At 39.0% G+C, this 24,367-nt stretch overlaps 3 protein-coding genes across 5 annotated transcripts in view; all 3 read right to left on the reverse strand.

Annotated features, from left to right (window-relative positions):
• LOC140316874 (E3 ubiquitin-protein ligase RNF19A-like) overlaps positions 1-1,628 on the reverse strand; it is a 39,807-nt gene extending 38,179 nt beyond the window's left edge. The window contains exon 1 of the mRNA XM_072394920.1: positions 1,414-1,628. The gene's annotated coding sequence lies outside the window, so the exon portion shown is untranslated. The remainder of the gene's footprint in view (positions 1-1,413) is intronic.
• A 4,728-nt stretch (positions 1,629-6,356) lies between these two features.
• Positions 6,357-12,330, reverse strand: pabpc1a (poly(A) binding protein, cytoplasmic 1a). 3 transcript variants are annotated; one of them, XM_072394923.1, is made up of 15 exons: positions 11,494-12,330; positions 11,057-11,250; positions 10,765-10,880; positions 10,137-10,267; positions 9,937-10,031; positions 9,656-9,793; positions 8,723-8,818; positions 8,315-8,587; positions 8,031-8,121; positions 7,791-7,913; positions 7,554-7,696; positions 7,144-7,228; positions 6,894-7,024; positions 6,646-6,736; positions 6,357-6,553 (listed from the first exon to the last, which is right to left on the reverse strand). In XM_072394923.1, the coding sequence occupies exons 1-14, from the start codon at positions 11,684-11,686 to the stop codon at positions 6,647-6,649; spliced, it is 1,899 nt and encodes a 632-aa protein (XP_072251024.1). In that variant the 5' UTR covers positions 11,687-12,330; the 3' UTR covers positions 6,357-6,553; position 6,646. The 3 variants fall into 3 exon arrangements, with proteins under 3 accessions (XP_072251024.1, XP_072251022.1, XP_072251023.1); XM_072394921.1 differs by having other exon boundaries at positions 10,128-10,267; XM_072394922.1 differs by lacking the exon at positions 6,357-6,553 and having other exon boundaries at positions 6,643-6,736; positions 10,128-10,267.
• Positions 12,331-14,048: 1,718 nt separating this feature from the next.
• On the reverse strand, positions 14,049-23,505 carry LOC140316876 (14-3-3 protein zeta/delta-like). Its single transcript, XM_072394924.1, has 6 exons — positions 23,397-23,505; positions 21,197-21,508; positions 17,254-17,377; positions 15,507-15,670; positions 15,310-15,405; positions 14,049-14,831 (listed from the first exon to the last, which is right to left on the reverse strand). Exons 2-6 carry the CDS (start codon positions 21,497-21,499, stop codon positions 14,775-14,777), a joined length of 744 nt encoding a protein of 247 aa, XP_072251025.1. The 5' UTR covers positions 21,500-21,508; positions 23,397-23,505; the 3' UTR covers positions 14,049-14,774.
• Positions 23,506-24,367: the final 862 nt, after the last annotated feature.

Below are 24,367 nucleotides of genomic sequence, written 5' to 3' on the forward strand. Positions count from 1 at the left end.
AATTACATAAAAATTAAGTACAAAATTACTCAAAGAGCACAGAAATGTATCACTGACAAGTGCAGTAAAATCTAAGCTTCTAGTTTGCTGTTACAAGAGGTCTCTTTTTAACAGGGCAAATAATTATCTTCACTGGCCATTTATTTAGAAAATCTGCCACAAATAAGCAGCTGCACGTTGCTTAATGTTAGCAGTTTTGATTGTCAAATGTTAAAAAAAAATAAATAAATAAAAAAGCATGAACAAATTCCTGCGGAATGTGTGCTTCTTACGAGGTGAAACATTGTTACTGTTCCAATCACTTGTGTTTCTCAATCTAGAAATAACAATTGACACTATAAGAGTGTACAAAGAGTCAACCAAAGAACAGATATGCAAAGCAGAACTTCAAAAGTGGATTCCGAAAGAAGGAGAGACCATTTCAACTGCACCGAGCACTGTGCGTGAATTTACAGCAAACGAAAGCAACTTGGAGTTGCAAAGTGCAGCCTGAAAGAAACTTGTGTAGGAGACGTTTCCATCCAGCAACGTTAAACAAATGTGCCAGAAAGAGAAACACTGAGGTCTTGTAGCATGTGCATAAACTCTAAGCTTTTCATCATGATCTAAAGGAACATAAAAATAGGTGATTAAAATACGCCTGTGGAATTTCACAGACCTTATTAGTACTACCACTCACATCACCAGAACTGCCCTTCCAACTGTTGAAGTGAGTTCCTATCATATGAAGTTACAAACACTTTTCATACATTTTGTTGGAATGTCGAACACATTTTCAAGGAGGGCCATATTAATGATGCTACTCCTGCTAAGTTTGGTGAGGGTCAGGCATTACAGCACCTGGCTTCTCACCAAACATATCTCAAAGTCTTTCTCTTGGTTTTTACCTTTTAGTTTTACCGTTTGTGACAGGCGTAAGGTTGCAAAGCCTTTTATTTTTTATATTCTAACTTTTCCTCCTGCTGCTTGCATTTTTCAAATCTTAAACCTGGAACACACTCCAGCTTTGTCCTACCCTGCTTTTAAGTGACCACGATGTGATCTCTAGCAATTCTATAGTTGCTGGTAAGCAGTGATTGTCATTTTGAAAATGTGAACATAGCAGCTTTTGCTGTTTTGATTTATAATGCCCATACATTAAACATCTTCAGAAGGTTCGACAGGTAGCTAGGTTAGGTAAATACTTCAGTTTTATATCAGTTGGCGTAAAGTATCAATTTGTCAACATGTAGTGCAAGTCTCCAAACAGGTACCGGGGCACATCAATACAATATAGCAGTGACAAGAAATATTCTATAGGTAAAAATTGGCACTACTGACGGCCACCAGAATGCCAACAAGCTAATTAACGACCAAACACAGCGAGCGTTAGCAGCTGGCTAGCATGGTTAGCTAGACACGGTGAGAACCTACCGTCTGTTGCTAGTGACACTTCTTCCAGAGACAGTAACAACCAACAAACGCCGAGCTCTTCAAAGACGTTTGAATTAATGTTTCGCTGGTGTCGCTCCAGCGTCGCGAATTACTTCCACACTGATACTGGCACTAATTTCTGCACGTCTCCGGTCCCACCTATCCGCTCAGTTTCGAACGGCAACAGCTCCTGCAGAGCTCGCTCTGTTGTTCACAGTTCTCGTTCTAGCTCAGAAATTCAAATTGCATCGCGAGGTTTGAACCAAAGTAAAATAGGCTCTACTGACGTCTTTCACTAGAAGTAATATGACCTTTTTTTTTTTTCTAAAGCTTTACAAGGCAACCGAAACATGCAAATCTCAGTAGTACCAATGATAGTAACAATAACAGCAATGATAATAATGATGATGATGATAGTGATCATAAAAAGAAGAATATATCAAAAATTATTATTTTCAGTTAACTATTAATTCTGTTATTTTGTTGACACACACACACGCGCACATAAAACATTTCCCGTCACTATTCCTCTCTTAATTGTTTTTAAAATAAATTTTGTTTGGTCTTTGTTTGATTGTGAGCAGAATGTAACCTGCTGAATAAAACCAATGCCTTTTTTAAAAAAATAGATAAAAAAAGCTAAATCAGTACAGTTGAAGGGCCTATAAAGTCTGAAGACATGCTGAAGCCCAGAGGCTTGAACTACGTCTGTGTTCATGGCAGCAGATTAAACACATGGAACTTATCAGCTAAATAAACAGTCTCTTATAAATCCCCATAATAAACTTTATTAATAAGCTTCGGTTTTCAAATGGTTTCTAAAATAAAAAAAAACTAACTGACATGGTGTCTTACAGGAGAGAAGCTAAAAAATGACACTTGTTTTTCACTCACGTGTATATTAAACCGTTTTTCTTTTTGATTTTGTTTGAGGCAACCTCAGGAAACTTTCTGACAATATATGAAATATTTGTGGGCAACAGAGGCTGGCAGACAGGGTAGCTTCTGCCAGACAAACCTAATCCAAGTTTGAGAGGATTATGTGATAGCTCTGTGTGTGTTTGTCATTATCAGAAGGGACGAGAGGAAATGACGGATGAATCGTTGGATCTGCACAGCTCTGATTATAATCGCCACTCACTTACTCACCTATGTGTTTAAATTACTCAGAGTACTTTAGACAAGAATTCCCATTTAGGAAGGAAAACCAACCGAAACAAACACCAGCCTGCACCAGATTGTGGATATCATGTGATAGTAGGAATTTAGGGTAAGGGTTTTTTTTTCCACACCAGTCACCATGTTGCTCATTCCATGGTAACCAAATTCAGGATGTTACAGTTGTTATGTAAACCACAATTTCCCATAAAAAGAATCAATTGAGAAAAAAAAAGACAAATAGTTTACTCACGGTGCTTCATGTGTGCCTATCAAAGGTGAAGATGACAGCATTTACTCAGTTTTCTCTCTCAGAACCAGAAACAGAACAGTAGCCACAGAAGACGTGTTAAAGCTGGATAATCCTATGAAATCCCTACAGTAAATTGTTTTGGGTCCTTTATGTAATCTCCCAGGTTTTCAAATATGTTTACAATCTGGTTGCAGTTCAAACAAGGCCTGACACAGTCATCAATCGGTCCAAGAATAGTCCAAGAGTAGAATCCCACCTTTCTCCCCAAGTCTGCTTAGTCAGATTAATCCAATAATACTTCATGAACAAAGATTAAATGTCTTAATTTTCACTTGTATTTGCCCTATTTTGCTGCCTCGCTACTTGAAATTTAAATGGCTATTTGGTTTGTTTTCTTTTTTTGTAATTCAAATTAAACAACTTGCCAACGACCTTGAAGATGCTAAATGTTTCTTATTATGAGGCTACAAATAAATTATGCAAAAAAAAAAAAAGAACAAAAAGCCTGGTGTGTATAACTGTGTATAATGAGCTGCATGAGTTCCATTGGTGTACTGCAGACTTTAAGTCATGCCACATATTCTCAGCTGGATTCAGGTGCAGGCCATTACAGCATATTTAGTTTGCATTTTCCCTTAAACCACGAGTGTTGTTTTGGCATTATGCTTACGGGTCCTGCTCGAAGGTGAACCTCTGGAAGACTGAAACGGGTGTCCTTGTACTTAACCCCATCCATCAGTCCCTCAATTCTGACCAGTTTCCCAGTGCCTGCAGCAGGTGAAAAAGATCTCCACAGCATGATACTGCCACCACCACACCTCACTGTGAGGATGGTGTACTTGGGTAGATGAGAGATGTTGAGTTTGCTCCAGACTTTCAATTTATGCCACAGAAACATTTTCCATATACATGTCTCTTGTGTTTCCTGTAATGGATTTGGATTTTATTGTGAAGCCCAACCATTTGTACCTTGGATTGACTTGGATTAGCACCTTCACCTCAAAGCAAGAGGGTTCCAGGTTCGATTCCTGGCTGGGGCCTTTCTGTGTGGAGTTTTCATCTTCTCCGTGTATGTGTGGGTTCTCTGGCTTCCTCCCACCTTCCAAAAACATGCATGTTAGGTTAATTGGTGTCTCTAAATTGTCCATAGGAGTAAGTATGACCGTGTGTGTGGCCCTGAGATGGACTGGCGACCTGTCCATCACAGTACCCTGCCTCTCACTCACTGGTGGCTGGGATAGGCTCATACCCCACCCCGACCCTACAGTTGGATTAAGTGGGTATAGAAAAAGGATGAATGGAAGTTTGACTTGACTGGAGAGCTCACTGGTCTTCACGGGAGTCACTTTTTTGGTTGTACCTCTTGATTAGTGATGTTGCAGACTCTTGGGCATCCCAGAACAGGTGTTAATAAATACAAATGCCACGTGACACTCGGATGTTCAGATCTTATTTGGAAGCTTCATAGTAAAAGGCTGGTTATTTCTTTGCACCTCAAGGAAAAACGCCATGGGGTGAATATTTTTGCAAGCCACAACTGATTTCTTTAGTTTCTGTGAGTGACAAAATCATTTTGTATATGTATTAAATAAAAAATAGATCCAAAGAGTTTCTCTGTATGTGGAGGTGCAGATTGAGCCAACAAAACTGCAATTACTCCAATACCTTCTGCCTCCCCCTCTTGAAACATTCATGCTTTTTTGATTCAAATCAGATCTGGTTAGAAGGGGTCATCTCTAAAGCAAGGAAGGTGAGGATGAAGGGCATTTTCTCTATCATTATATATAATTGTATTCGATTTCAAGTGCTGAAGAATAAATGGTTGATAAAAGCTGGAAAAACTGCAAGACAGAAAAGAAACACCTGACAACCAGAAACAGCAACAACTGAAAATGCAGCACAGCGCAAGTTCGCCTCCTTAATGCTACCCACACACCAAAAGACTTAGAAAAGACTCTGAAAGGCTAACATCTCACATCTAAAGACTAGTGTTTAGAGATTTTAGTCCCAGACTAAAGATTTTACAAAGACTGTGAATCTTGTAGGGTCACTATTTATGAGACTACAACTAGATTTTTTTCCCATCATGCAATTTTTTCCCCCATCATGCTCAGCAAAAGTTTTACAAAAATGGAGGAGAAGCAGCTTTTAGCTACAGCTGCTCTTGTCTGTGCAGTGGTTTGTAGTGAAAAACCCAACAAAAAGAAGAGAAAACGCCACAGAATTTTGGACGGTCCATTTTCGCCTGCTTGTCGCTCGTTCTTCTACGTCCGCCGACATGTTTGTTACGGACCGTTTGCTTTCCTGTTTCCGATTTTCTCAGTGCTCATCTATTGGTTGTTGATTGTGTTACGTCACTGCGACCTGCGATAATATTAAACACGTTTTATATGATCCCAAACCCAAGCCTAGGGAAAGACTGGTATGAAACGTAGTCACAGACTGCAGATTACCACCTTAAACTTAACGATCGAGATGACGGGAGAGCACCGAGACTCCAGTTAGACTCCTAAAGACGGTCAGCTTTTAGTCTGGGACTGAAAATCGTTTGGTGTAAGCCCAGCATAAGTGAACATGGCTTGGATAGGGGTCAAATACATGCAGAATTCAAGCTATTTCACAATGAAATGCATCCAAATTATTGGTCCAATCTGGATTTACTTAATTTAATAGTAGCCTTAAAACCATGTTATATCAAAGTTTTTTGTTTAAGAGAACACTTCTTGGTGCAGACTCATGATCCAAATATACTAAAACTGATCCAGTCCATTGAAATTCCTAATGTCATGGCCGAGCAGCTGCCCATGAATCATTTATATGAACAGGGTCCCAGTAACCACACACATAACGGCAAGTAAATAAAACTTGTTTTTGTAATTTTCATTTAGATCAAATTGTTTTTTTTTTTACATATTCAAGTTAACCTTGAACATTAGCATTTTTTTTATTTATTTTTAAGGACATGGTGAAGGCCAAAAGTCTACCCAAATATTGTTTCACAATGGCAATATTTGTCAGTCCTCTTCATGTCTGAAGTAATAATAATTAAAAAAAAAAAAAAAAACGATATAAACTTTATATATACTTATACTTTATATATATATAAACTTGTATAATATTCAAACTTCTACTGCAAGAAAACAAATGTAGATGTAGACATTTCAGCTGCGCAACCACCATAATAGTTACAGATCAAGAAAAATCTGCAGTGAACAGCAACACCTGGTGGAAAACAATTCCTTTACCTTCAAAACCCACAGCACTTTGGTGGCCTGTTAAAACAACTGTACAATTAAAGTGACATCAGTGCTTTGTGTATGAACGCTAATGAGTCATGAAGCAAAGTTTTTTTTTTTTTTTTTTTTGAATGACAATTTATTACAGCCAGTAGTTTACAATACAAATCACCTTTCAATATGCTCAGCTACCACCTTCCTGAACATGGCTGATATTCTGAGCACTGACACAGTAAAATGACATAAAACCAAGGAATGCATTCAAATGTATAATTTCACTTTTCTCTATTTTGCTATTTTTTTTTACAACAAATTTTTATTTATGATCAAGGTCTAGTTAAAGCATCCCTAGACCTGGCAGAGTCAATTGTTTTTTTAAATTTTTTTAAGAAATAATTTATCATTTTGCGATGTTTTCAGAGTTTTAGGTTTTACAATGTTTAAGTTTTTTTTCTCTTTTTCCATCGGTGAAGCAGGTTTCAAAACGCTCAATCTGTAAGACATAAGAAAAAGGACATGAATGTTTACGCCGCAGCAGTTGGGACATTGTTGTATAATTGGTCTTCAAAACTCCTAAACGCATACCTTAGACGCTGGGAACACCAGCAGGAGTGGTGGACTTCTGAGCAGCCTCTTTAGCCTGGTGGGCCTGAAGCACAGCAACCGCCTCATCCACCTACAACAACAACAAAAAAAAAAAAAGAAGAGTGAGCCACTCAACACGGTGCATTTTCAATAAGAGAACAAACAACCACAAAAGAATAGGCTGTGTTAAACACTTAACTGTCAATTTGGAGGAATAATTATATTAAAGGAAAACTAAATCAACTAACCTTGGAGCGCAGGGATTCAGGCGACTCCAGCATGTGAAGCAGCTCTGAGTTATCGATCTCCAGCAGCATACCGGTGATCTTGCCTGCCAGGCTGGGATGCATGTTTTGGATCAAGGGGAACAGACGCTCACCTGAAGAAGGAAGAAAGTCCCAACATCTTCAAACTAAATTCAGACTAATCAACTAAATGTGTAAAATAACTTTATTAGGAAAAATATTCCCAGCACTACTTGGCTGATGATGAACTCACCCAGCATCTGCTTCTGTTCCTGTGGGGGGGCTGCGGCCAGCATGGAGGCAGTCAGGGGCTCCTGGCCTTGGACATGGACTGCCGGCTAAAGATTTCAAATCCCAGTCAGTACAAGAAGTTAACGGCTACAAAACAATTAGTACAATCTTCTGCAACATATCAAGGATATCTGGCTGCCATTTGTGTTGCTAATTTTATACAAACAATTACATGCATTTCTCTTAGTTATCACTAAAAAAAAAAAAGTTGTTTTGAGAACAACAGGTTCCATCTTCAATGAAAAGTATGATGCTTTTTTCCTCCCTTTTCTCCCACTGGGTTACATAGAACCGCAGCAGGTATAGCTAAATTTTGACTGTGAGTTCTTATCAAAATAGAATGGTATGTTTTTTTGTGTCTGGTATTCTTACTTGCTGCATGGTGACCTGTGGCTGGGAGGCCATGTGCTGCTGAGGATTGCGCACACCCGCAGCGTATTTGTACTGAGGCATGGCACGCACCGGGGCGGCAGCGGCTGAAGCGCTGGCTGGGCGCTGGCCGAGTGCCTGCGTGGCTGAGGTGAGAATAATGGAGAGGGCAGATGATCAAAACTTCATCAACTTTAAAAGAAGGAACAAACAATGATTCTTGTACTCTAAAAGACTTACGCATACGCTGGGATGTCATCATGCGTGGGACCTGGGTGTTGGTGGTAGTGGTAGCACGGATGGTATTGAAGGTCTGGGGCCTTGGTGCTGATGGACGCATAGCATTGGGCATGTTTTGGAAGTCTGAAGGAAAAGGAAAAACAAAAATCAGCCCTTACTGTGTTGACAGGTATTTCAGCAGAATGGACCAACTTGGTTTATAACGACAAAACTGACCAAAACACAAGAGAAACCACTTACGCTGAGGACGCACTCCCTGTGTGGCCCAACGAGGGCTGGGGCGGAGCTGGGCCAGCTGGTTGGCGGAGTAATATGCAGCACGGTTCTGGGCCTGAAAAGATCAAGACAAAGATTTATTATTAAATTACTTCAACAGAAGAAACTTAAATCAGTCGTATCCAATTAAAGGTAGAGTAAAACAGAGCAATAAAAGACAGCATTCAGATAAAAAACGGTAAGTAGACAAAAGCGTTATTAAAATGTACGGCAGTATACTCGGGTAACTGGCTGGAGCTGAGGCTTACCTGGGGTATAGCCGCCATGAAATAGCCTGAAGGTGGAGCAGGCTGATAGGGGTTAAGAACAGGGTTGGGCACAGCACGGACAGTGGCCATTCTCTGCATGTACTGGTTGGTTAGATGGGCCTGTCGCTCTTCCTTCCGCTGAGCCAGGGCCACATAAAGTGGCTTTGTGGCTACAATACGCCCATTCATCTCTGTGACAGCTTTAGTGGCCTCCTCTGGCGAAGAGAAGCAAACAAAGCCAAAGCCTTTACTGCGGCCACCCTCCATCATTACCTATGAGAGAGAAAAAAAAAAAAAGAGTAGGCAATTATTTAGAGTACTGACTTGTTAAAACATCATAGTTCAAATGTTTTGGGGGTGATAAAATTGGTAATTTGAACATTACAAGTCAAGTATGCAAGCTTTTACCTTTGCACTTGTTATGGTTCCAAATGGAGAGAATTCTTTGCGCAGACGCTCATCATCCAGGCCGTCATCCAAGTTTTTCACGTATAGATTGACACCCTGATGCAATAAAGAGACAATATGAGTGTTATGTTCAAGGGAAGAATGAAGGAACCTTGAGAATAAATTAACTTAAAGAACAACCCAAACTTGAATGACAGCACAATACTTATTTGGAGGATTGTACAATGATGGGTAATGAAAATTCCTCTAGCTCTTTGGTTTAAATCCTAACAACTGAGATCATGCTGAGCAGTCTCACAACACCAGTTATCAACTCTAAGTCAATCCAAGTTGACTTAAGCTCAGGCTGTAAGCATTAATGTACAAATGAAAAGCCTCTTCTATATCACTGCTCAATCATTAAAGCTCCAATAGTTCAAACTTTAAACAGCTTCTGGGGCATTCTTATAGAAAATGTATTGTTAAGAAATATTTTAATTTCTTCTCTGCAACTCTGGATATGAGAGAAAGTAATATGAACAAGTAATCAACCAATTTTAAAAAAGTACTGTTCAATTCCTTACGGCTTACACATTTACCCTCAATTGCAATCCTGGCTATAAATTATACAGTAACTCACATGATTCATTTAAAGAAATGCTATAACACGAGTGACATTAGAAAAAGTGTATTGCATTAAAAAATATCTAAACTGACAGAAAGCCATAAAATGGTGCAGGGGCCTGAGAGACAGCAATTTTCTTCAGAAAATAAGTGACCAGTCTTTTGAGTCTTTAAAACCCCAGTTCCCCTGCTATGTTTCATACCCTGCTTCTTTGTAACAACCTCAAACATTTATGCAAATTCAAATTCAAAAACTGACATCTATATTTAAAATATACCTTAAGTCATTCCTGTGTAATCTAACTGAAGTACAATATGGATTCAACAAACCTGATATCTGGTCATGCGATCCTGTTTCATCTGCTCAAATTTACGTTTGAGCTCATTCTGGCGCTCCCCTTTCTTCTGTGCTCGGCCCACATACACTTGCCGACCATTCAGTTCTTTACCATTCATGTCATCGACAGCCTAAAAGGAAAGCAGAAGTCTTCTGAAAACAAGTTCAACAGTATATAGCAGTGCTTTATACAGATTTGACACGGTAGAGAGATCAATTTGATGAAGTAAAAAAAATTCAAGTAGTACCAAAGGGACGTGAAACCGATGCTAACCTTTTGTGCGTCTTCATGTCTCTCAAAGCTGACAAAGCCAAATCCCTTTGATTTGCCACCCTCATCGGTCATAACCCGGATACTGAGTGCAGGCCCTGTGTAGTAAAGAGGCTGATTATTTAACAGGCCAAAATCACACAGGTTACAAGGTCACCTGTGCATATGTCATCTCTGAAATCTTGTCACCTTACCATACTTGCCAAACAACTCCTTCAGCTTCTCATCATCCATGTCCTCCCCAAAATTCTTAATGTAAACGTTGGTAAATTCTCTGGCACGTGCCCCAAGCTCAGCCTCCCGCTCTTTGCGGGATTTGAAGCGCCCAACAAATCTGTAATGGAATCATGAAAGCTATCAGAAACGAGACAAATGCTTTAATATGTTGATAAGCATGTTGTGAACCGTTTAAAGAATAATAAAAAAAAAAATTTAATAAGTGACCAGCCTTTTCGCATGAGCAATGTAAGCTTTAGCCATATACAAATAAAATTTGAGAATAGAAGAGATTCAACCGCAAACACAATCTCGCCATTTACATTTCTGTAACGTGGATGTTTCAGATTGTAGCAATTCAAATAAATTTTCAATAGGCCGCGTTCAAAGTCTTCCTTTACTCTGAGAGATGACCTGTGCCTGGTCCAGCTCTTAAACATGTTTGCTATTCTTAAAACAGTATGAAAACTGTATGAAAACTGTATGTTGGCTTTGGATTGGTGGAAGTGCTTAACAAGATGCAGTTGCACACAAAATCAAATGTTAAAAAATAACAACTCTGGTGTTAATTACATATTGATTCATACATACAAGTGTGACAGTAGCTCCACTTACACTTTTCTGTCATTGAGCAACATGCCATTCATTTTCTCAATGGCACGCTCAGCAGCCTCGTGGGTCTCAAAGTGCACAAAGCCATAACCCTTTGAGCCATTTTCATCACAAACAACCTTGGAAAGGACAGATTTTCAGGTGTCAAAATCATTCACAAACACCATGCTTTTCTAAGTACGTCACAATCAACCGTATTCAACCTGGTGCATACTTTAGTCATGCAAAGTAGTGGACTATAAGTAAAAGTCAAACTCGAAATACAGGCCGAGTGGATATATGCTTATCCATTTACCTTGCAGGAGAGAATGTTTCCAAATGCAGAGAAGGTGTCATACAGCGCCTTGTTATCAATAGACTTGTCCAAGTTCTTGATAAAGATGTTTCCCACTCCACTCTTCCTCAAAGAAGGGTCACGCTGAGACCACATGATGCGAAGAGGTCTTCCCTTGATCACATCAAAGTTCATGGTGTCCAAGGCTCGCTCAGCTGAAAACAGGAGTGACAGATTTGTTCCTTGGAATAACTACATTACCCATCTCCAGATAAATAATTGTCATGACAATATAGGACAAAGGTGCGTGTTAAATACTTTGTTCCAAAGACACCAACATTAACACCAGTGCCTTCTAAAGTTCACATGCTATTACATGGCATGAATGGCACATGTTCAAAATAGTCAAATTAAGTAAATTGCACACTATTACTTGTACTTGTTAGAGTAAAACCTACCATCAGCAGGTTGCTGGAAGTTAACATAGGCATAGCCAAGAGAACGGCGGGTAATCATGTCTCTGCACACCCTGATGGAGAGGATGGGTCCAGCCGGGCTGAATTTCTCGTAGAGCATGGCCTCGGTAACGTCTGGGTGCAAATCCCCTACATAGAGGGAGGCCATTGGATAGCTAGGCGCGCTTGGATTCATGTCTGGCGGCGCGTGTTCAGTTAATGTGACAAATAGCGAATTATATTGGCTACGTTTCCTCCCTTCTCAATGACCGTTTAACACGATTATCCAAAATAAAGAGGTGCCTTCACTCGATCTCTTTGGTAGCTTACAAAGAGCATAAACACATGTATTTTAATCGTTAGCAACGTGGGCTATTTAGCTTGATTAGCAAAATGTCGGAACGTGGCCTACCCGGTATGGCTCAGAGTTCAAAATTTTTAATTTCAGCTGCTTCGGTTATCTAGAGAGCTTAGCTGTCAGTAAACTAAGAAACAAACAGTCTAACTTATTATAACATGAGCAAAATCCCCTTAAGAAGGTTAATAATTACAACAATATAAGTAATGCTAATTGTCCACGCTTTCAACAATGACGCTAGTTGCTTAGCTAGTAACGTTCGTCTCGTTCAGTCTTTCGTTCTTAATCGAAGGCAGCGTCTTTTTCGCTTTGCTTGGGTTGGCAAATCAAATCCTGCTTCACCGATTTTTGTTTTTCTTATAAAAATATGTCTGCGTTTCTTTCTAGCTTTTGGTTTGTTTCATAATAATAAAATGTGTGCCGAGACTAGCTCCGGAGCACACCCTACGCAGACGGATTACCGGAACGAAAGGAGGAACTGCAGTGGCTGTTTCCAGATCCCAGTCGAAACCACGGCGCGGTCACTAAAGCAAGGTTGACGTCACATATCTCGCGATATTTTATGATGAAATTTGTACCACTTTTGGCTTCTCTCTGTTAAGGCATTTTTCATCGTAAACGATAAAAGCTCGAGACACTTGTTGAATGGAATAAGGTGCATTGTAATATGTATAAAAATCAAGTTGTGTTTTCAGCATATACAAGTTTGCTTTGACTGGACTCTGCATAGCAAATTCATAACCAGATAAAACCAATCATAAAAAGAAAATGCTTTTACACATTTGATACGTTGTATATATATATACGTTACACGTTCATTACCGTTTTATCTGAGTTACTTAAAACCCTGCTAAATTGTCCCGGTAGTTTATATCTACGTGGACGAGCACAGAACTCCTGCAGGGGACGTGCATTTTTCAGCTGACAATTCTGCTTTAATGCATATTAGAATAATTCGGTATGAAACACGTAGGGAGCGCTAAAGAGCAAACGATTTGTTTGTCAAGAGCTATACGTTACAGCTCTTGTGCATAGTTCTGATCTTAAAACACTGATTCTGAATAAGGTACTGTCTTTGAAAATAGGGCATAGCTTTACTTTCTCACAGCTTACTGTGCTACCTTGGTTATATTGTAATAAGGAAAAGGTGAGAGCAATGTTCTGTTTCACTGTAGTTATGTTATTTACAGGGAAGTCACAGCTTTCTTTTTTGGCATCTGCCCTTCCCACAAGTACTCTCGTGGCAGTTTCGAAGTCAAACCCAGAAGTTCAGACGGAACATTTCAAACATCCCTTAGAAATGATTCAAGCCAGGATAGCAGTTTGAAAGAAAACATCTTTGAATCCCATGATTCAATAACGAAGGGATTTTTATTTCTAAATCATGTAGTATTTCTAACCTAAAAATTGTTTCTTTAAGTTCCATGTATAAATTCCCAGATACATGTTAGTCTGTGCAATGTAGTTGGACTTTATTTTTTCTAACACAAAATGAAGAAGTATTAGTCCACTGCATTAGCTCAAATATCGCTGACAGCAACACTTTCAAGTGGGAAATTCAACCTTTTTTTAATTTTTATTTTATTTTCAGTGATTCTCACTAAAAGGAACTTGGTCTTCGTTAGTATCATTCATGACACCTGTACTCCTTATGCAGTGACAAGTCTATTAACAAACTATTGCATTTAAATTAATTGAATACTATCGTCAAAGTCCAAATTGGAAGAAAAAAACAAAACACCCAAGGCTTTACAACTATAGATGTTGCCTTATAACAGCTTCAGTCTTTGTTGTAAAGTGTTTAATACAAAATTGAGCACTTAGTTGATGTGGATGCTCAATACAGAGAAATATCACAAAACAGAAGTTTTAAAATAATGACATCACTGGAAAAAAAAGAAAAAAGACAAGCTAAATTTTTAATTTTTTTTTTAATTCCAATAACATGAAATCACACATTTTCCCCCAAATAACAGTTATGTTCGTGTGTTAAGTATGAAAACCACCCCAACAACCTTCCTAACTTCTCCACAGACTAACCTTAACAGTTCATGAAAGATTTGGGAAAAAAAAAAAAAGCTGTATCAAGCTCCCCCCTAACAAAAAGACCTATTTTGAAAAAGCAGTAACTACGCAAAGATGGGATTTGTTTTTACTGCAGTGCTGACACAAAACAGCAACAATACAAGTTTGTGTGCTCTTTTGTTCTTGTAATTTTCTATACCTCGTAATTGAAATACAGAAATACAAAAGCAGCCCCCCCCCCCCCCCAAAGCACGTAAAAAAAAAAGAAAAACAAACATTGAGTAGCAGGTTGAATAACTAACAGTAAATGGAATGTAACCCTTATAAAAAAATCTTGCCCTCCATCTCCAGCACTCCCCATTACACAACCACTGTGTTCACCTCTTCTGTAATTCCTCCTGCTCAGTACAGACTCATAGCAGCCGTTTAGTCAGATGCGAGGAGCTGGCTCCTGTTTTCAAGAAACCACGGATGCGTCTTCAAAAGATGAATTTACTCAAACAGCACCATTCATAACTGGGATACACATAGTCATGAAATATTTTTTATTTATTCTTAACTTGCTGCATGTTTCACAAGTTGAGAACTTTCCCTCACCCAGCACCGTAAAAATCCAACACCACTCTAGCTCTGACTTGGAAAGGTCAACTACCAAGCATCCAACCAACCCCAAATGCAGATGAAAACTCCCACCACACCATGTAAAAACTCACCCTCCCAACCCATCCCCTTTCCCCACAGTTACTACACAATAAAATAGTAAACCGAAAGGAGTGAGATGAGTAGAGGCTTAGAAAAAGATTGCGAGTTGGATGTTGATAATGAGGTGTTCGCAGTGTTGATCATGATGAAGATGACGCGGGATGATGGCGAGCAGACAGGAATGACTACGGGGTCTGGTTCAATCTCTGGGATCCTCTGCTTCCTCTCCCTCAACTTGGTTATCAGAAGTCCACAGCTGAAGAGAGACGGCAGGACAAGCGGGACAGGAAGCAGCAAGAGGGAAGAGAGGAGGGTCAGAGACAGTAGAACAGACATTTAATGTTCAATCACTCTTAAAAAGATTCTCGAATTGCACAGTCAATTGATAATTACACAATCGGAGTGCTCAGCCTTCACACCTTGGGACCGTCCACTGGACCGTCTGCAGTAAACCCTAAGTGCTCATGTATTTCAGGGGCACTTTTCTTTTTTGCATTCATTGAAAGCTGAGAAAACAGCTGATCAAGCTGCTCTCTCTGAGAGCTTAAGTCAGCCGTGGGTACAATTCATCAGCAAGTCAGTAACGAAAAAGATAATGTACAATAGTTGTAGTTAAAAAAATTTTTTTTTAAAAAGGGCAAAAACTTCAAATTCTCTGGTTGTAAACTGTAAATTAGACTTGTTACAACATAGACGTTACTAAAAGTGGTGAAAATGAACAAAAGGCAACTTACTGTCAAGTTGTCTCTCAATAGCTGCATGATTAGTGTACTGTCTTTATATGATTCTTCACTCAGTGTGTCCAGCTCTGCAATGGCTTCATCAAAAGCCTAAAGGAATAAAAGCAAATTTTTAACAAGTGGAAAAAAAATAAAGACACAAACTTGCCATTTATTTGACAAGTTTAACTGATATGGCATCGTAAACTTACCTGTTTGGCCAGCTTGCAAGCCTCTTTAGGTGAATTGAGAATCTCATAGTAGAACACTGAGAAATTAAGGGCGAGACCCAGATGAATTGGGTGTGTGGGCTGCATTTCCTCTTTGCTGATTTCAAAGGCCTGTTGGTATGCACTCTGTGAATTCTTAATAATGTCTGAGGGGGAAAAAAGCATGACAACTATGTAAAAACTGTAGAGACATAAGAAAGTATTTCTTCATGGTTTAGTGTAGAAAATGAAAACCCATCCACTAATAAGTTGCCAGTTTGTGCGCAACCAGCTAAAATTCTGCAATAAATCCTTTAACAGCTGTGATGATTGTCAGTTTCTCTCAAAGTAATCGTTTCATATTTTGCAACCATTTTAAACATTGTAGCTGCTATTGAATTGAAATGTATTCAAATGTATCCAATGTATCCAAAACAATTTTATTTTTATTTTATTTTTTTAAAACTACAGACCGACTACACCTTGTGGTGGTAAATGAGCATCTTTTTTCCTAATGTTGGATAGAAGCCACCAGGCAAGTCATTACTTTATAAGAGTCACCACAAAATTGTTAAGGATAAAAATTCAAACTTTTTGAGAGCACAAATGTAAAAAGTGTTGCATACTCAGTAAAGAGTCTATTTACCAGCTTGTGCTTGTATTGAATGACCCCCAACTTTCAACTAAGAAAATATGTAGGTGAGGGCTGGAATGACATCAGCAACAGAAGATGTGATGTCATTTTATGGATTGAAATTAAATCCAGGTTGGAAAACAAGTCAAAATCGTAGATGAGATTTTTTTAAAGTTCTGTCTTACTCTCCAACTGATTTTATATGAAGAGACATTCAAATCTGATGGGTCCAAACCAATTTCTAAAACAAACAATCTTTTTGATAGTTGGATATAAAAAAAATAAAATAAATCACTTAAATCTGTCTGTTAAACGCTAAAAGAACATTAGGAGCCACTCAGTGAAGTGCCAGAGTGTGAGCTTTTAGATTCAAATCTTCACAGCCAATAGGACTAAGTGGCTCAAGAGGGTAAAATAGCTGCATTTTGACCAACAGCACCCAGAACCTAAAAAGCACAGTGCCGTTTTTCTGGGAACCAAAAGACTGTTTCAGCCCTGACACTTTTTGAGGCCTAAAAATCTCTCCCCAGTAACTCTTTTCAGACCCTGGTTGCTGCGGTTAAAACGGAGGAGCCGAATAAAACCCCCAGAAAGACTGTTTTGGAAAAGATTCTTGCAGTGGAAATGCATCTAATGAAATCCAAAAGAGACCTTGAATAAAATAGGTCTTTTGTACATGGTTACAGCAAAAAAAAAAAAAAAAAAGAAGTGAGATTTGGTCTAAGACGTAATATTCTTTCAAGATGTTAAATGTTAAATTTTGAGACGGTAAATAAAGCAAAGTTTAACTTTTGATTGGTTATGGCAGTGTGCTCTATTGGGCCTACCCAATATTCACATTCACAACATGTTTTAAATAACTTTGTGATTATAACATATCTAAAAGATAAGATATAAGGGTCTGCAAGTCTTTTTAGTGGAATTCTCCTAATAAGAAGAGGGCAGTGGAAAACACTGAACCGTTTCTGTTGAGCCGTGACCAAAACACTTGTTAATGTAACCGCCATAAAATTTTACAACCTTGTGAAAAAGTTTTAGTGATAGTGTGTTATGAGTTACAAAAAGACACCATGACAGATTAATGAAGCCACATCTGAAAAGGTCTTGAACATGTACCCATCTTTTTGTCTCCTGTAGCCACCTCAGCCAAGTAGCGGTAGTAATCTCCTTGCATTTTAAAATAGAAGACTTTGCTCTCTGCAAGAGTTGCTTTGGGAATGAGATACTTGTCCAAGAGACCCTGTTGTAGAAAAACAGAAAAACAATACTGAATTTTAGGTAAGAACACACCTCAAGCTATCCAATATTAGAATTTCACTAAATGACAAATGGTTTTTTTCGAACAGATTGCTACTCATTTACCATTTTAATTTCACTAATCTACAAACCCCACAGGAGCAGTGATTGTAATATCAACCAGTGTTTTAAGGCATCTTTTCTCATCAGATGCAAATATGTGTAGAGACAAGCTGGCTACCTCCTATTGCCTCTGGGCTCTAGACTAAGAATTTGGCTGAGACAAATCACAGATGCTTCAGGGACCACTGATGGGGGATGGATCTATGAGGGTGAGGGAGGAGAAAAGGATGGGCTGAACAGATGAGCATGGAGTGAAGAAAGTTGAGAGGAAAGGATGGTGGGGGACAGATGGGCAGGATTTGGAGGATGGATGAAAGCTGGTGGGGGTGGAGAGAGAGAGAGAGAGAGAGAGAGAGGCTGCTGAACTCCTGATGAGGAAATAGGTCACACAGAGCCAAGCTTGGCACTCTATAACACAAAGATGCACTCCTTGATGAGCTGTTCACATGGCTAATATGAATTCAAACTGTAGGACATCATAGTATCTGACTAATCAGTGGCAGGAGTATACCCGAGCAAACGACAAAGCACAAAAAGGGATAGTATGCTATGTTTAAGTGCTATAGAACAAAAAGGATTAGAACTGCTTTTACAGATCCATCAATACTTAATTTCAAGGGAAGAATTTATCTCTTCATGGCTTAACCGTGTTTTCTTCAGTGTAGTTTCTATGCTGGCATATCACTGTTTTTTGACCAAGCAGTCATGGGAAACATCTGTCATGCAGAGTTTAAATGGAAAGAAGATAAATTCTTCATGGCAATGGTAATAAACTGGGAAACCCTGCCCAGATCTTCTTTTAAATTAGCAAAGCTTCTTGATTTCTGAAAGTATGGACTGCATGGGCCAGATTAATATTCCTCTCAAAGGGAAAGTTACATAATAAACTAAGTCTGGACCCATAAGAAGTAGACAAAGTCACAAGATGAAAAATGCAGAGCTTTGCTCTGAGAAATATAATTCAGATATCTCTGACTAAAGACTCCAGTATGCGATGACAGATAGCACCAACTGGCATTTAGAATTGACGAGACATGGATTTTTTGTAGTTTTGTCCTTCTATGTACACTTGCGTATTACAAGTGTAATGGAATAAACAAGGCTGACAAGAGCCTGTATTTGCTGAATGCTTTTAAACTGGTATAAGGGACCAGGGAAGCCCTCTGGGATCTGAATGTAAAACTGGGCCACTGACAAGGGCATAGCTAAAATCAGACAACCATTATGGTAATGTAGAGAGTAAATTAAACAAGCCAGACACTTCTTAACAGACACAGATTAGACCTCTGGAAATTTGTGGACACTTACATAGATGTCATACTGCATCTGCGGGATACACTAAAATCAATTTATGTCAGCTTTAGTAAGCAAGAGACTGTACACTTGAGTAGTTTAATGATTTGATCAGGCAGTATGGGACACCAGCACTAACACACCACTGTAGGTTCTGCTAAACACTAAGCACAGAAAAAGGCAACGTTTTCATCCAACTAATCTGTACTATAGTGTATCTGAAGTCAGATCAGTGATATTTTTTTTTTTCTAAAATGATTTAGATCCTCTGGTATATTTAAGAAATTGAAAGTAAATAATGGAACTACATCTGATTGGGGTGGGCAATACGGCAAAAATATATCACGATTTTTTAAAAATAAAATCACGATTTCGATTTTATTACAATCTTAAATTGAAAAGTGAAAAACAGTGTTGCAGAAGTATTTTCGGCTGGGTAGCTTGTACCGCGGGTCAACTACTTGAAGCAGACGTTCGAATGCCTCCTTTTCTACCGCCTTGAAGGTACCATATTTTTTGCAAGATAAAAGGTAACTGCTTTTGTTACCTCCATCACTTGCTTGACTTGTCATACGGAGTGCCTTTGTCAAATGCCTGTGTTAATGTTGTCTGTTTTGGTCTTAGGCTAGCTGCTGCCTCGGCTTGTGGTGACTGTGCCGCCGGGCCCCTCGCTGTTTGGCTCTCAGCGTACTGTTTGGGATGCTTCTTCTTAACAGGTTTGTCGTGTTGCCACCCAACGTGCGAACCGTTTCTGTGCAAACTTTGCAAATTACATTTACTTGCACTTGATCAGTTGCGGAAAATCCAAACCAATTCCATATAATGGAGGAGGCTTTTTTTTAGCGACCAACTCGGCTACTGCTAAACAAACAAACAAGGAGGCGGGTAAAAAAGCACGTCACTGCCCGTAATTGGTCGGTCAGCATAGAACTGCAATTTATAGAATGTGCCCTAGACGAATCTCACGATCTCTGCAGTTTGACAGATCGTCTTCAAGTTGCAATCGTTCACGATATATCGTCATATCGCCCACCCCTACATCTGATGTAACATTAGTGCATCTCTGCTAATGTAAAGAAAGCTACTCATGTCTTAAGTTAAAGGACTTCTACAAGACTAACACCAAAGCAACAAACCCAGAAAATTCCATGCCTGCTGAGCTGAACAGATGTGGAGCCAATTTCCAAAGTAATGTGCCCGGAAAGAAGATATAAACTTCTTTTTTTTCTCATTTTTAATAAATGTTACCCCACTGCTTTATTACTTTTTGTTTAGCTAAGTGCAATAACAAATAATTTGGAGGAGAGAAGATAATTTGATCAATCATTTCTGTTCCCATCTCTGAAAAAGGGCCTTTTGACTAACATTCAAAACAAGAATCAACACACCTTTTGACTTTGGCTGAATGAAACTTAAACTAGTTTACATCAAGAATACATAAACTTGTCACGCACTTCTAATCCATCCATTTTACTACAATCCCTTTCTTTCAATCTCTGTAAGGCTGTTGGCTAGAGTGCAGGTCAGCGATGCAGAGTGTTGGTGGGTCAGCTTCTATAATTATAGGATTAAGACTTTGCGAGTCATCACAAAGCAGATAATACACAAGCTGAGTAGAATAGAGTAGTACAGGCCCAACTGACAGCTGAAGTACTTAGAATATGGTAAATGGGTAATATTAAATAACGTCACTAAAATAAAGAGTGACTGAACTGGTAAACATGTAGAAAAGCAGCTTATTGCATTAGCTAAGCTGGATGTTTTCACAACTTTGGGGGAGGAGTGTCCTTATTCCCCCCCTGATGATGAGCAATCTTTATGTCTTTATACTTTTTTCTAACAGGTTTATAAAATAAAAAGGATACGATGATACTTTAAACAGTCTCTCGGATGAGAGAGCCTCACAGGGTCACAACAAATTTGGAGGATGTGCAGTGCAATTTCAAATGGGGAGATTTCTAAAACAAAGTGAAAAGCCTAATGTCCTCTTTATTGTGATGTTAGGTGTTAATTTATCATTAACATGATGCTGTGGTAGTGGACTGTATTAGAACCACTTTCAGTATGTTACTCTATGAACACAACTGTTAACCCAACTACAACATAAGTGATATGAAAAGCATAACATTCTCAAATTGTACACATTCTTTGTTCATTAATTTAATTTTCAGACATGCAGCTTTGTACGTAAAATTTAGCATTACATGTTTGTTGGTTCCATTTCTAAGTTTCTAACTGACTTTCAATCTTTAAAGTATGAATTCACTCAATCTATGTTTTTGCTAATGACTGTATCCTGTTTTCATACTTGTGATTTACTATACAGACATTAGATTCTTCTTCTCTATCACGGGGAGAAGAAAAGCCTTTTAAGTCAACAGCTGCTGTCCAATCAAACAAATCTCACCAGAACATCATTGCAGATGTCTTTCAGCTCTTTCTCAATCTTTTCTCGGTACTCTTTGGCCATGCCCTGCTTCCTTTCACTGCCCTCCGCTTTCTGCTCGATGCTGGACACCACACGCCAGGAAGAGCGTCGGGCACCCACTACATTCTTGTAGGCCACCGACAACAGGTTGCGCTCCTCATTTGACAGCTGCTCACTGTCCTCCGTCACCTCTTTCATTGCTGCAGCCATGTCGTCATAACGCTCAGCCTGTTCGGCCAATTTGGCCTTTTGTACAAGTTCCTTCTGAGGTGCCTCGCTCATGACTGCTCACTAAAGAATGGAAAGCAAAGAGGAAAAGGGGAAAGCTGAGGGTTAATCAAGCAGCAAGTGAACATATTTGATGGTACCAATGTATAAGTTCAAATAAGAGAAGCAAATTTCCAAGAAACATTTAGAAGTCAAACTGGGATATAATGTATCAGGAAACATTTGTGTTAACTCTGAAAATAAAGACACAAATAGGTGTGAATCTTTGGATGTATTTGGTTTAACCGTTTATCTGGCCACCATTATAAGTAAAACACAGTTACACACATGGCAGTTTAAGGCTATGGAATTACTGGGCAGGGAAGCAATGCAAAGGTAAGCACAACTAAACATTGACTATGTACTCAAACAGAAGAAATTAGAAATGTTTGAGTTAAAAATGAATTTGTTACCAAATAAGAAGAAAGGGAAAGGAAAGAAGTAGTTGCACATTAATCACAAACTGTCCAACCATTGTAATTTAAGAAGTGGTGAAATCATTAAACCCTGCGTTACCACACCATTATTAGCCTTTCAATTTAAGAGCAGAAACGACTTCACATAGTGATGACTTCACATATCATAACCAATATAGAACTGGGCCTCCAAACAAACGATTCTACTGTTTCAGGTGGTTAAGTGGTTAGATTCCTGTCGAATAGAGGGGCATATGTAAGGAAACACCTCAGTTATGTGATTTAAAAAAAAAAAAAGAAAAAATAAGCAAGTTTCACCCGGAGTAGGCGGACGATTTGATCCTGGTCGTTACGCCTCGAGTGAATCCACTTTCGTGGATATTTAATACAAAAAAAGCAGTTTAAATGTATGGTTTCAGTCGCGTGTAAATAATCACTTCTTGCTAAAACAATCCATACTGCTGTCTCGCTATAGTTACTTGAGTTAGTCTAGCTAGCCAGCCTCCAGGATAAATGTGCCCCCCTCTTTCTCCCAAACATATGCACCACACCCATCTCTGTACCTGTGGCTTGACTAACAAGCGGAAACTAAAGTCCTCAAAGTGCATTTAGACGTGGCAAACGATTACCAACGTCTGTACTTCCTGGCTGAAACTGACAAAAAAAAGCACCACTCGTAAACAGACGAGCAGATTTCTGGAGAGAAAAAAAATCAGTTCAATAAATGAAAAACAACGGCTATAGCTAGGCCCTCGTGACCCGTTTCCAGTATGGCGCCAACTATTTCCTGAAACAGAAGCTCTCAAAGTCAGTTTTACAAACGGTCTGCGTGATTCAAATTTTCCAAGTTACTCTACCATTCCACGCCAATAAACTTAAAGAATGTGACGCCTTAAAAGCACGTGCATAGTATAACTTGGCTAGCTGTCCATTAAGTGAAAACTGAATTTATCTTGTTTTATAGTTTTAATAATAATGTACAATGTAATTGGCACATTACAATAAAAAAACAATGCAGCGCTGTATCAGTAATGTAAAAACTTCGGGCCATTATTAATAAATGTGCCACCAGAGAAAAAATGCCGAGATATATCTATTAGCGACACTAATTACTCCAAAGGACCAAATGGCAATTGTGACCATTTCCATCACAATTGCCCTCTCAAGGTAAGAACATTTGAAAAAGACATTACTTCAGTGCACAGCTTTTACGTTTATAGCCAGTGGTACAACGGCTTCAGCCTGTAACACTGACACGCCTTTCCCTTTCCCCGTTTAATGTCCTCGTTTCAAACCAGCCATTAGACACATCCCAACTGTACTGTTAGCTGTGCTAGCTATTGTTCTTTAGTTTGATGAGCGTCGCCGCCACACTTATCCGTACTAGCAACAATGAGGTTCTATTATCAAAAGCTATTTTAGATTTTAAATATGAAGCCATGTGAATTATTTATGCAAACTCAAAAGTGATATTTCTAAATTTAGTAATTTCATACCTGAGTACTAGCAGATGTCGGCGTACCAAGGTACAGCTGATTCTCTCAGACCTTCCGAGTGAATGCAGTCCACGGGGTTTCCTTCCAATCACACCGGTCCAAGACACAGCCGGAGCAGGGAAGGACTGACGTCAAACGTTACCTCGGCAACAAAACGTAAGGGAATGTGGGAGTTGTAGTTTACCACTGACATAACTTCCTCAGCTATTGCCTGAGAAAAGTATTAAATATTCTGTCATACTGCTGAAGCATCACTTTAAAACAATGGATATATCACAGGCACTTCTGATTAAGTTCACCATGTTCACCACCAGCCACCTCACCATATCACAGCTACTTTGACAAAAAGGGGACCTGTTCAAACACAGACTTTGCCTTTCTGTAAATTCCTATCTTCTGTTTTATCAGAACAGAGGCTATATAGTTACCATCTTTGGAGAGGCAGCGCCAATCTGTGTTCAGTTCCATTTTTCTCACTAAAGAATCAAGGTAGCACAGTGTTCTATGTAATACAAAAAAACAACAACAACAAAAAAAAACCTTGGTCATTGACATAAGACTATTTGACAGAATAGCTAAGGGCATCACAAACTAGAACACAGGACATAGATACTGTATTTCTTCTCTAATAGAAAGTACTATTTCTGCATTCTGGTTGGTTTCCAAGGGGAGAGAGTGAAGCTATTTTTGCCTTGTCACATGTTTCCCCCTTGGGCCAAGATTTCAAGCTTGTAACCTATTTAAGGGCAGATCAGACAGTATTGGCTGTGGCGATGCTCGGGCAGTAAAGCAAAGAAAAAAGAAAAAGAAAAGATTGTATTGTGGTTTAGGAAGGGTGAAACTGCACACCAGGAATATTCCACCTGGTATTGGGTAGATTAAAAAAAAAGCTAAGTGATGTAACGACTTAAAAGCCTTAAAACCTGTTTAGTCAGTTTTCACTCAGTACATCAAGCATGTCTTGAAAGCTC

This window comes from Leuresthes tenuis, unplaced genomic scaffold, assembly GCF_036924035.1.
Source record: "Leuresthes tenuis unplaced genomic scaffold, fLeuTen1.0.hap1 SCAF_10, whole genome shotgun sequence".
In the NCBI taxonomy this organism is placed as follows: domain Eukaryota; kingdom Metazoa; phylum Chordata; class Actinopteri; order Atheriniformes; family Atherinopsidae; genus Leuresthes; species Leuresthes tenuis.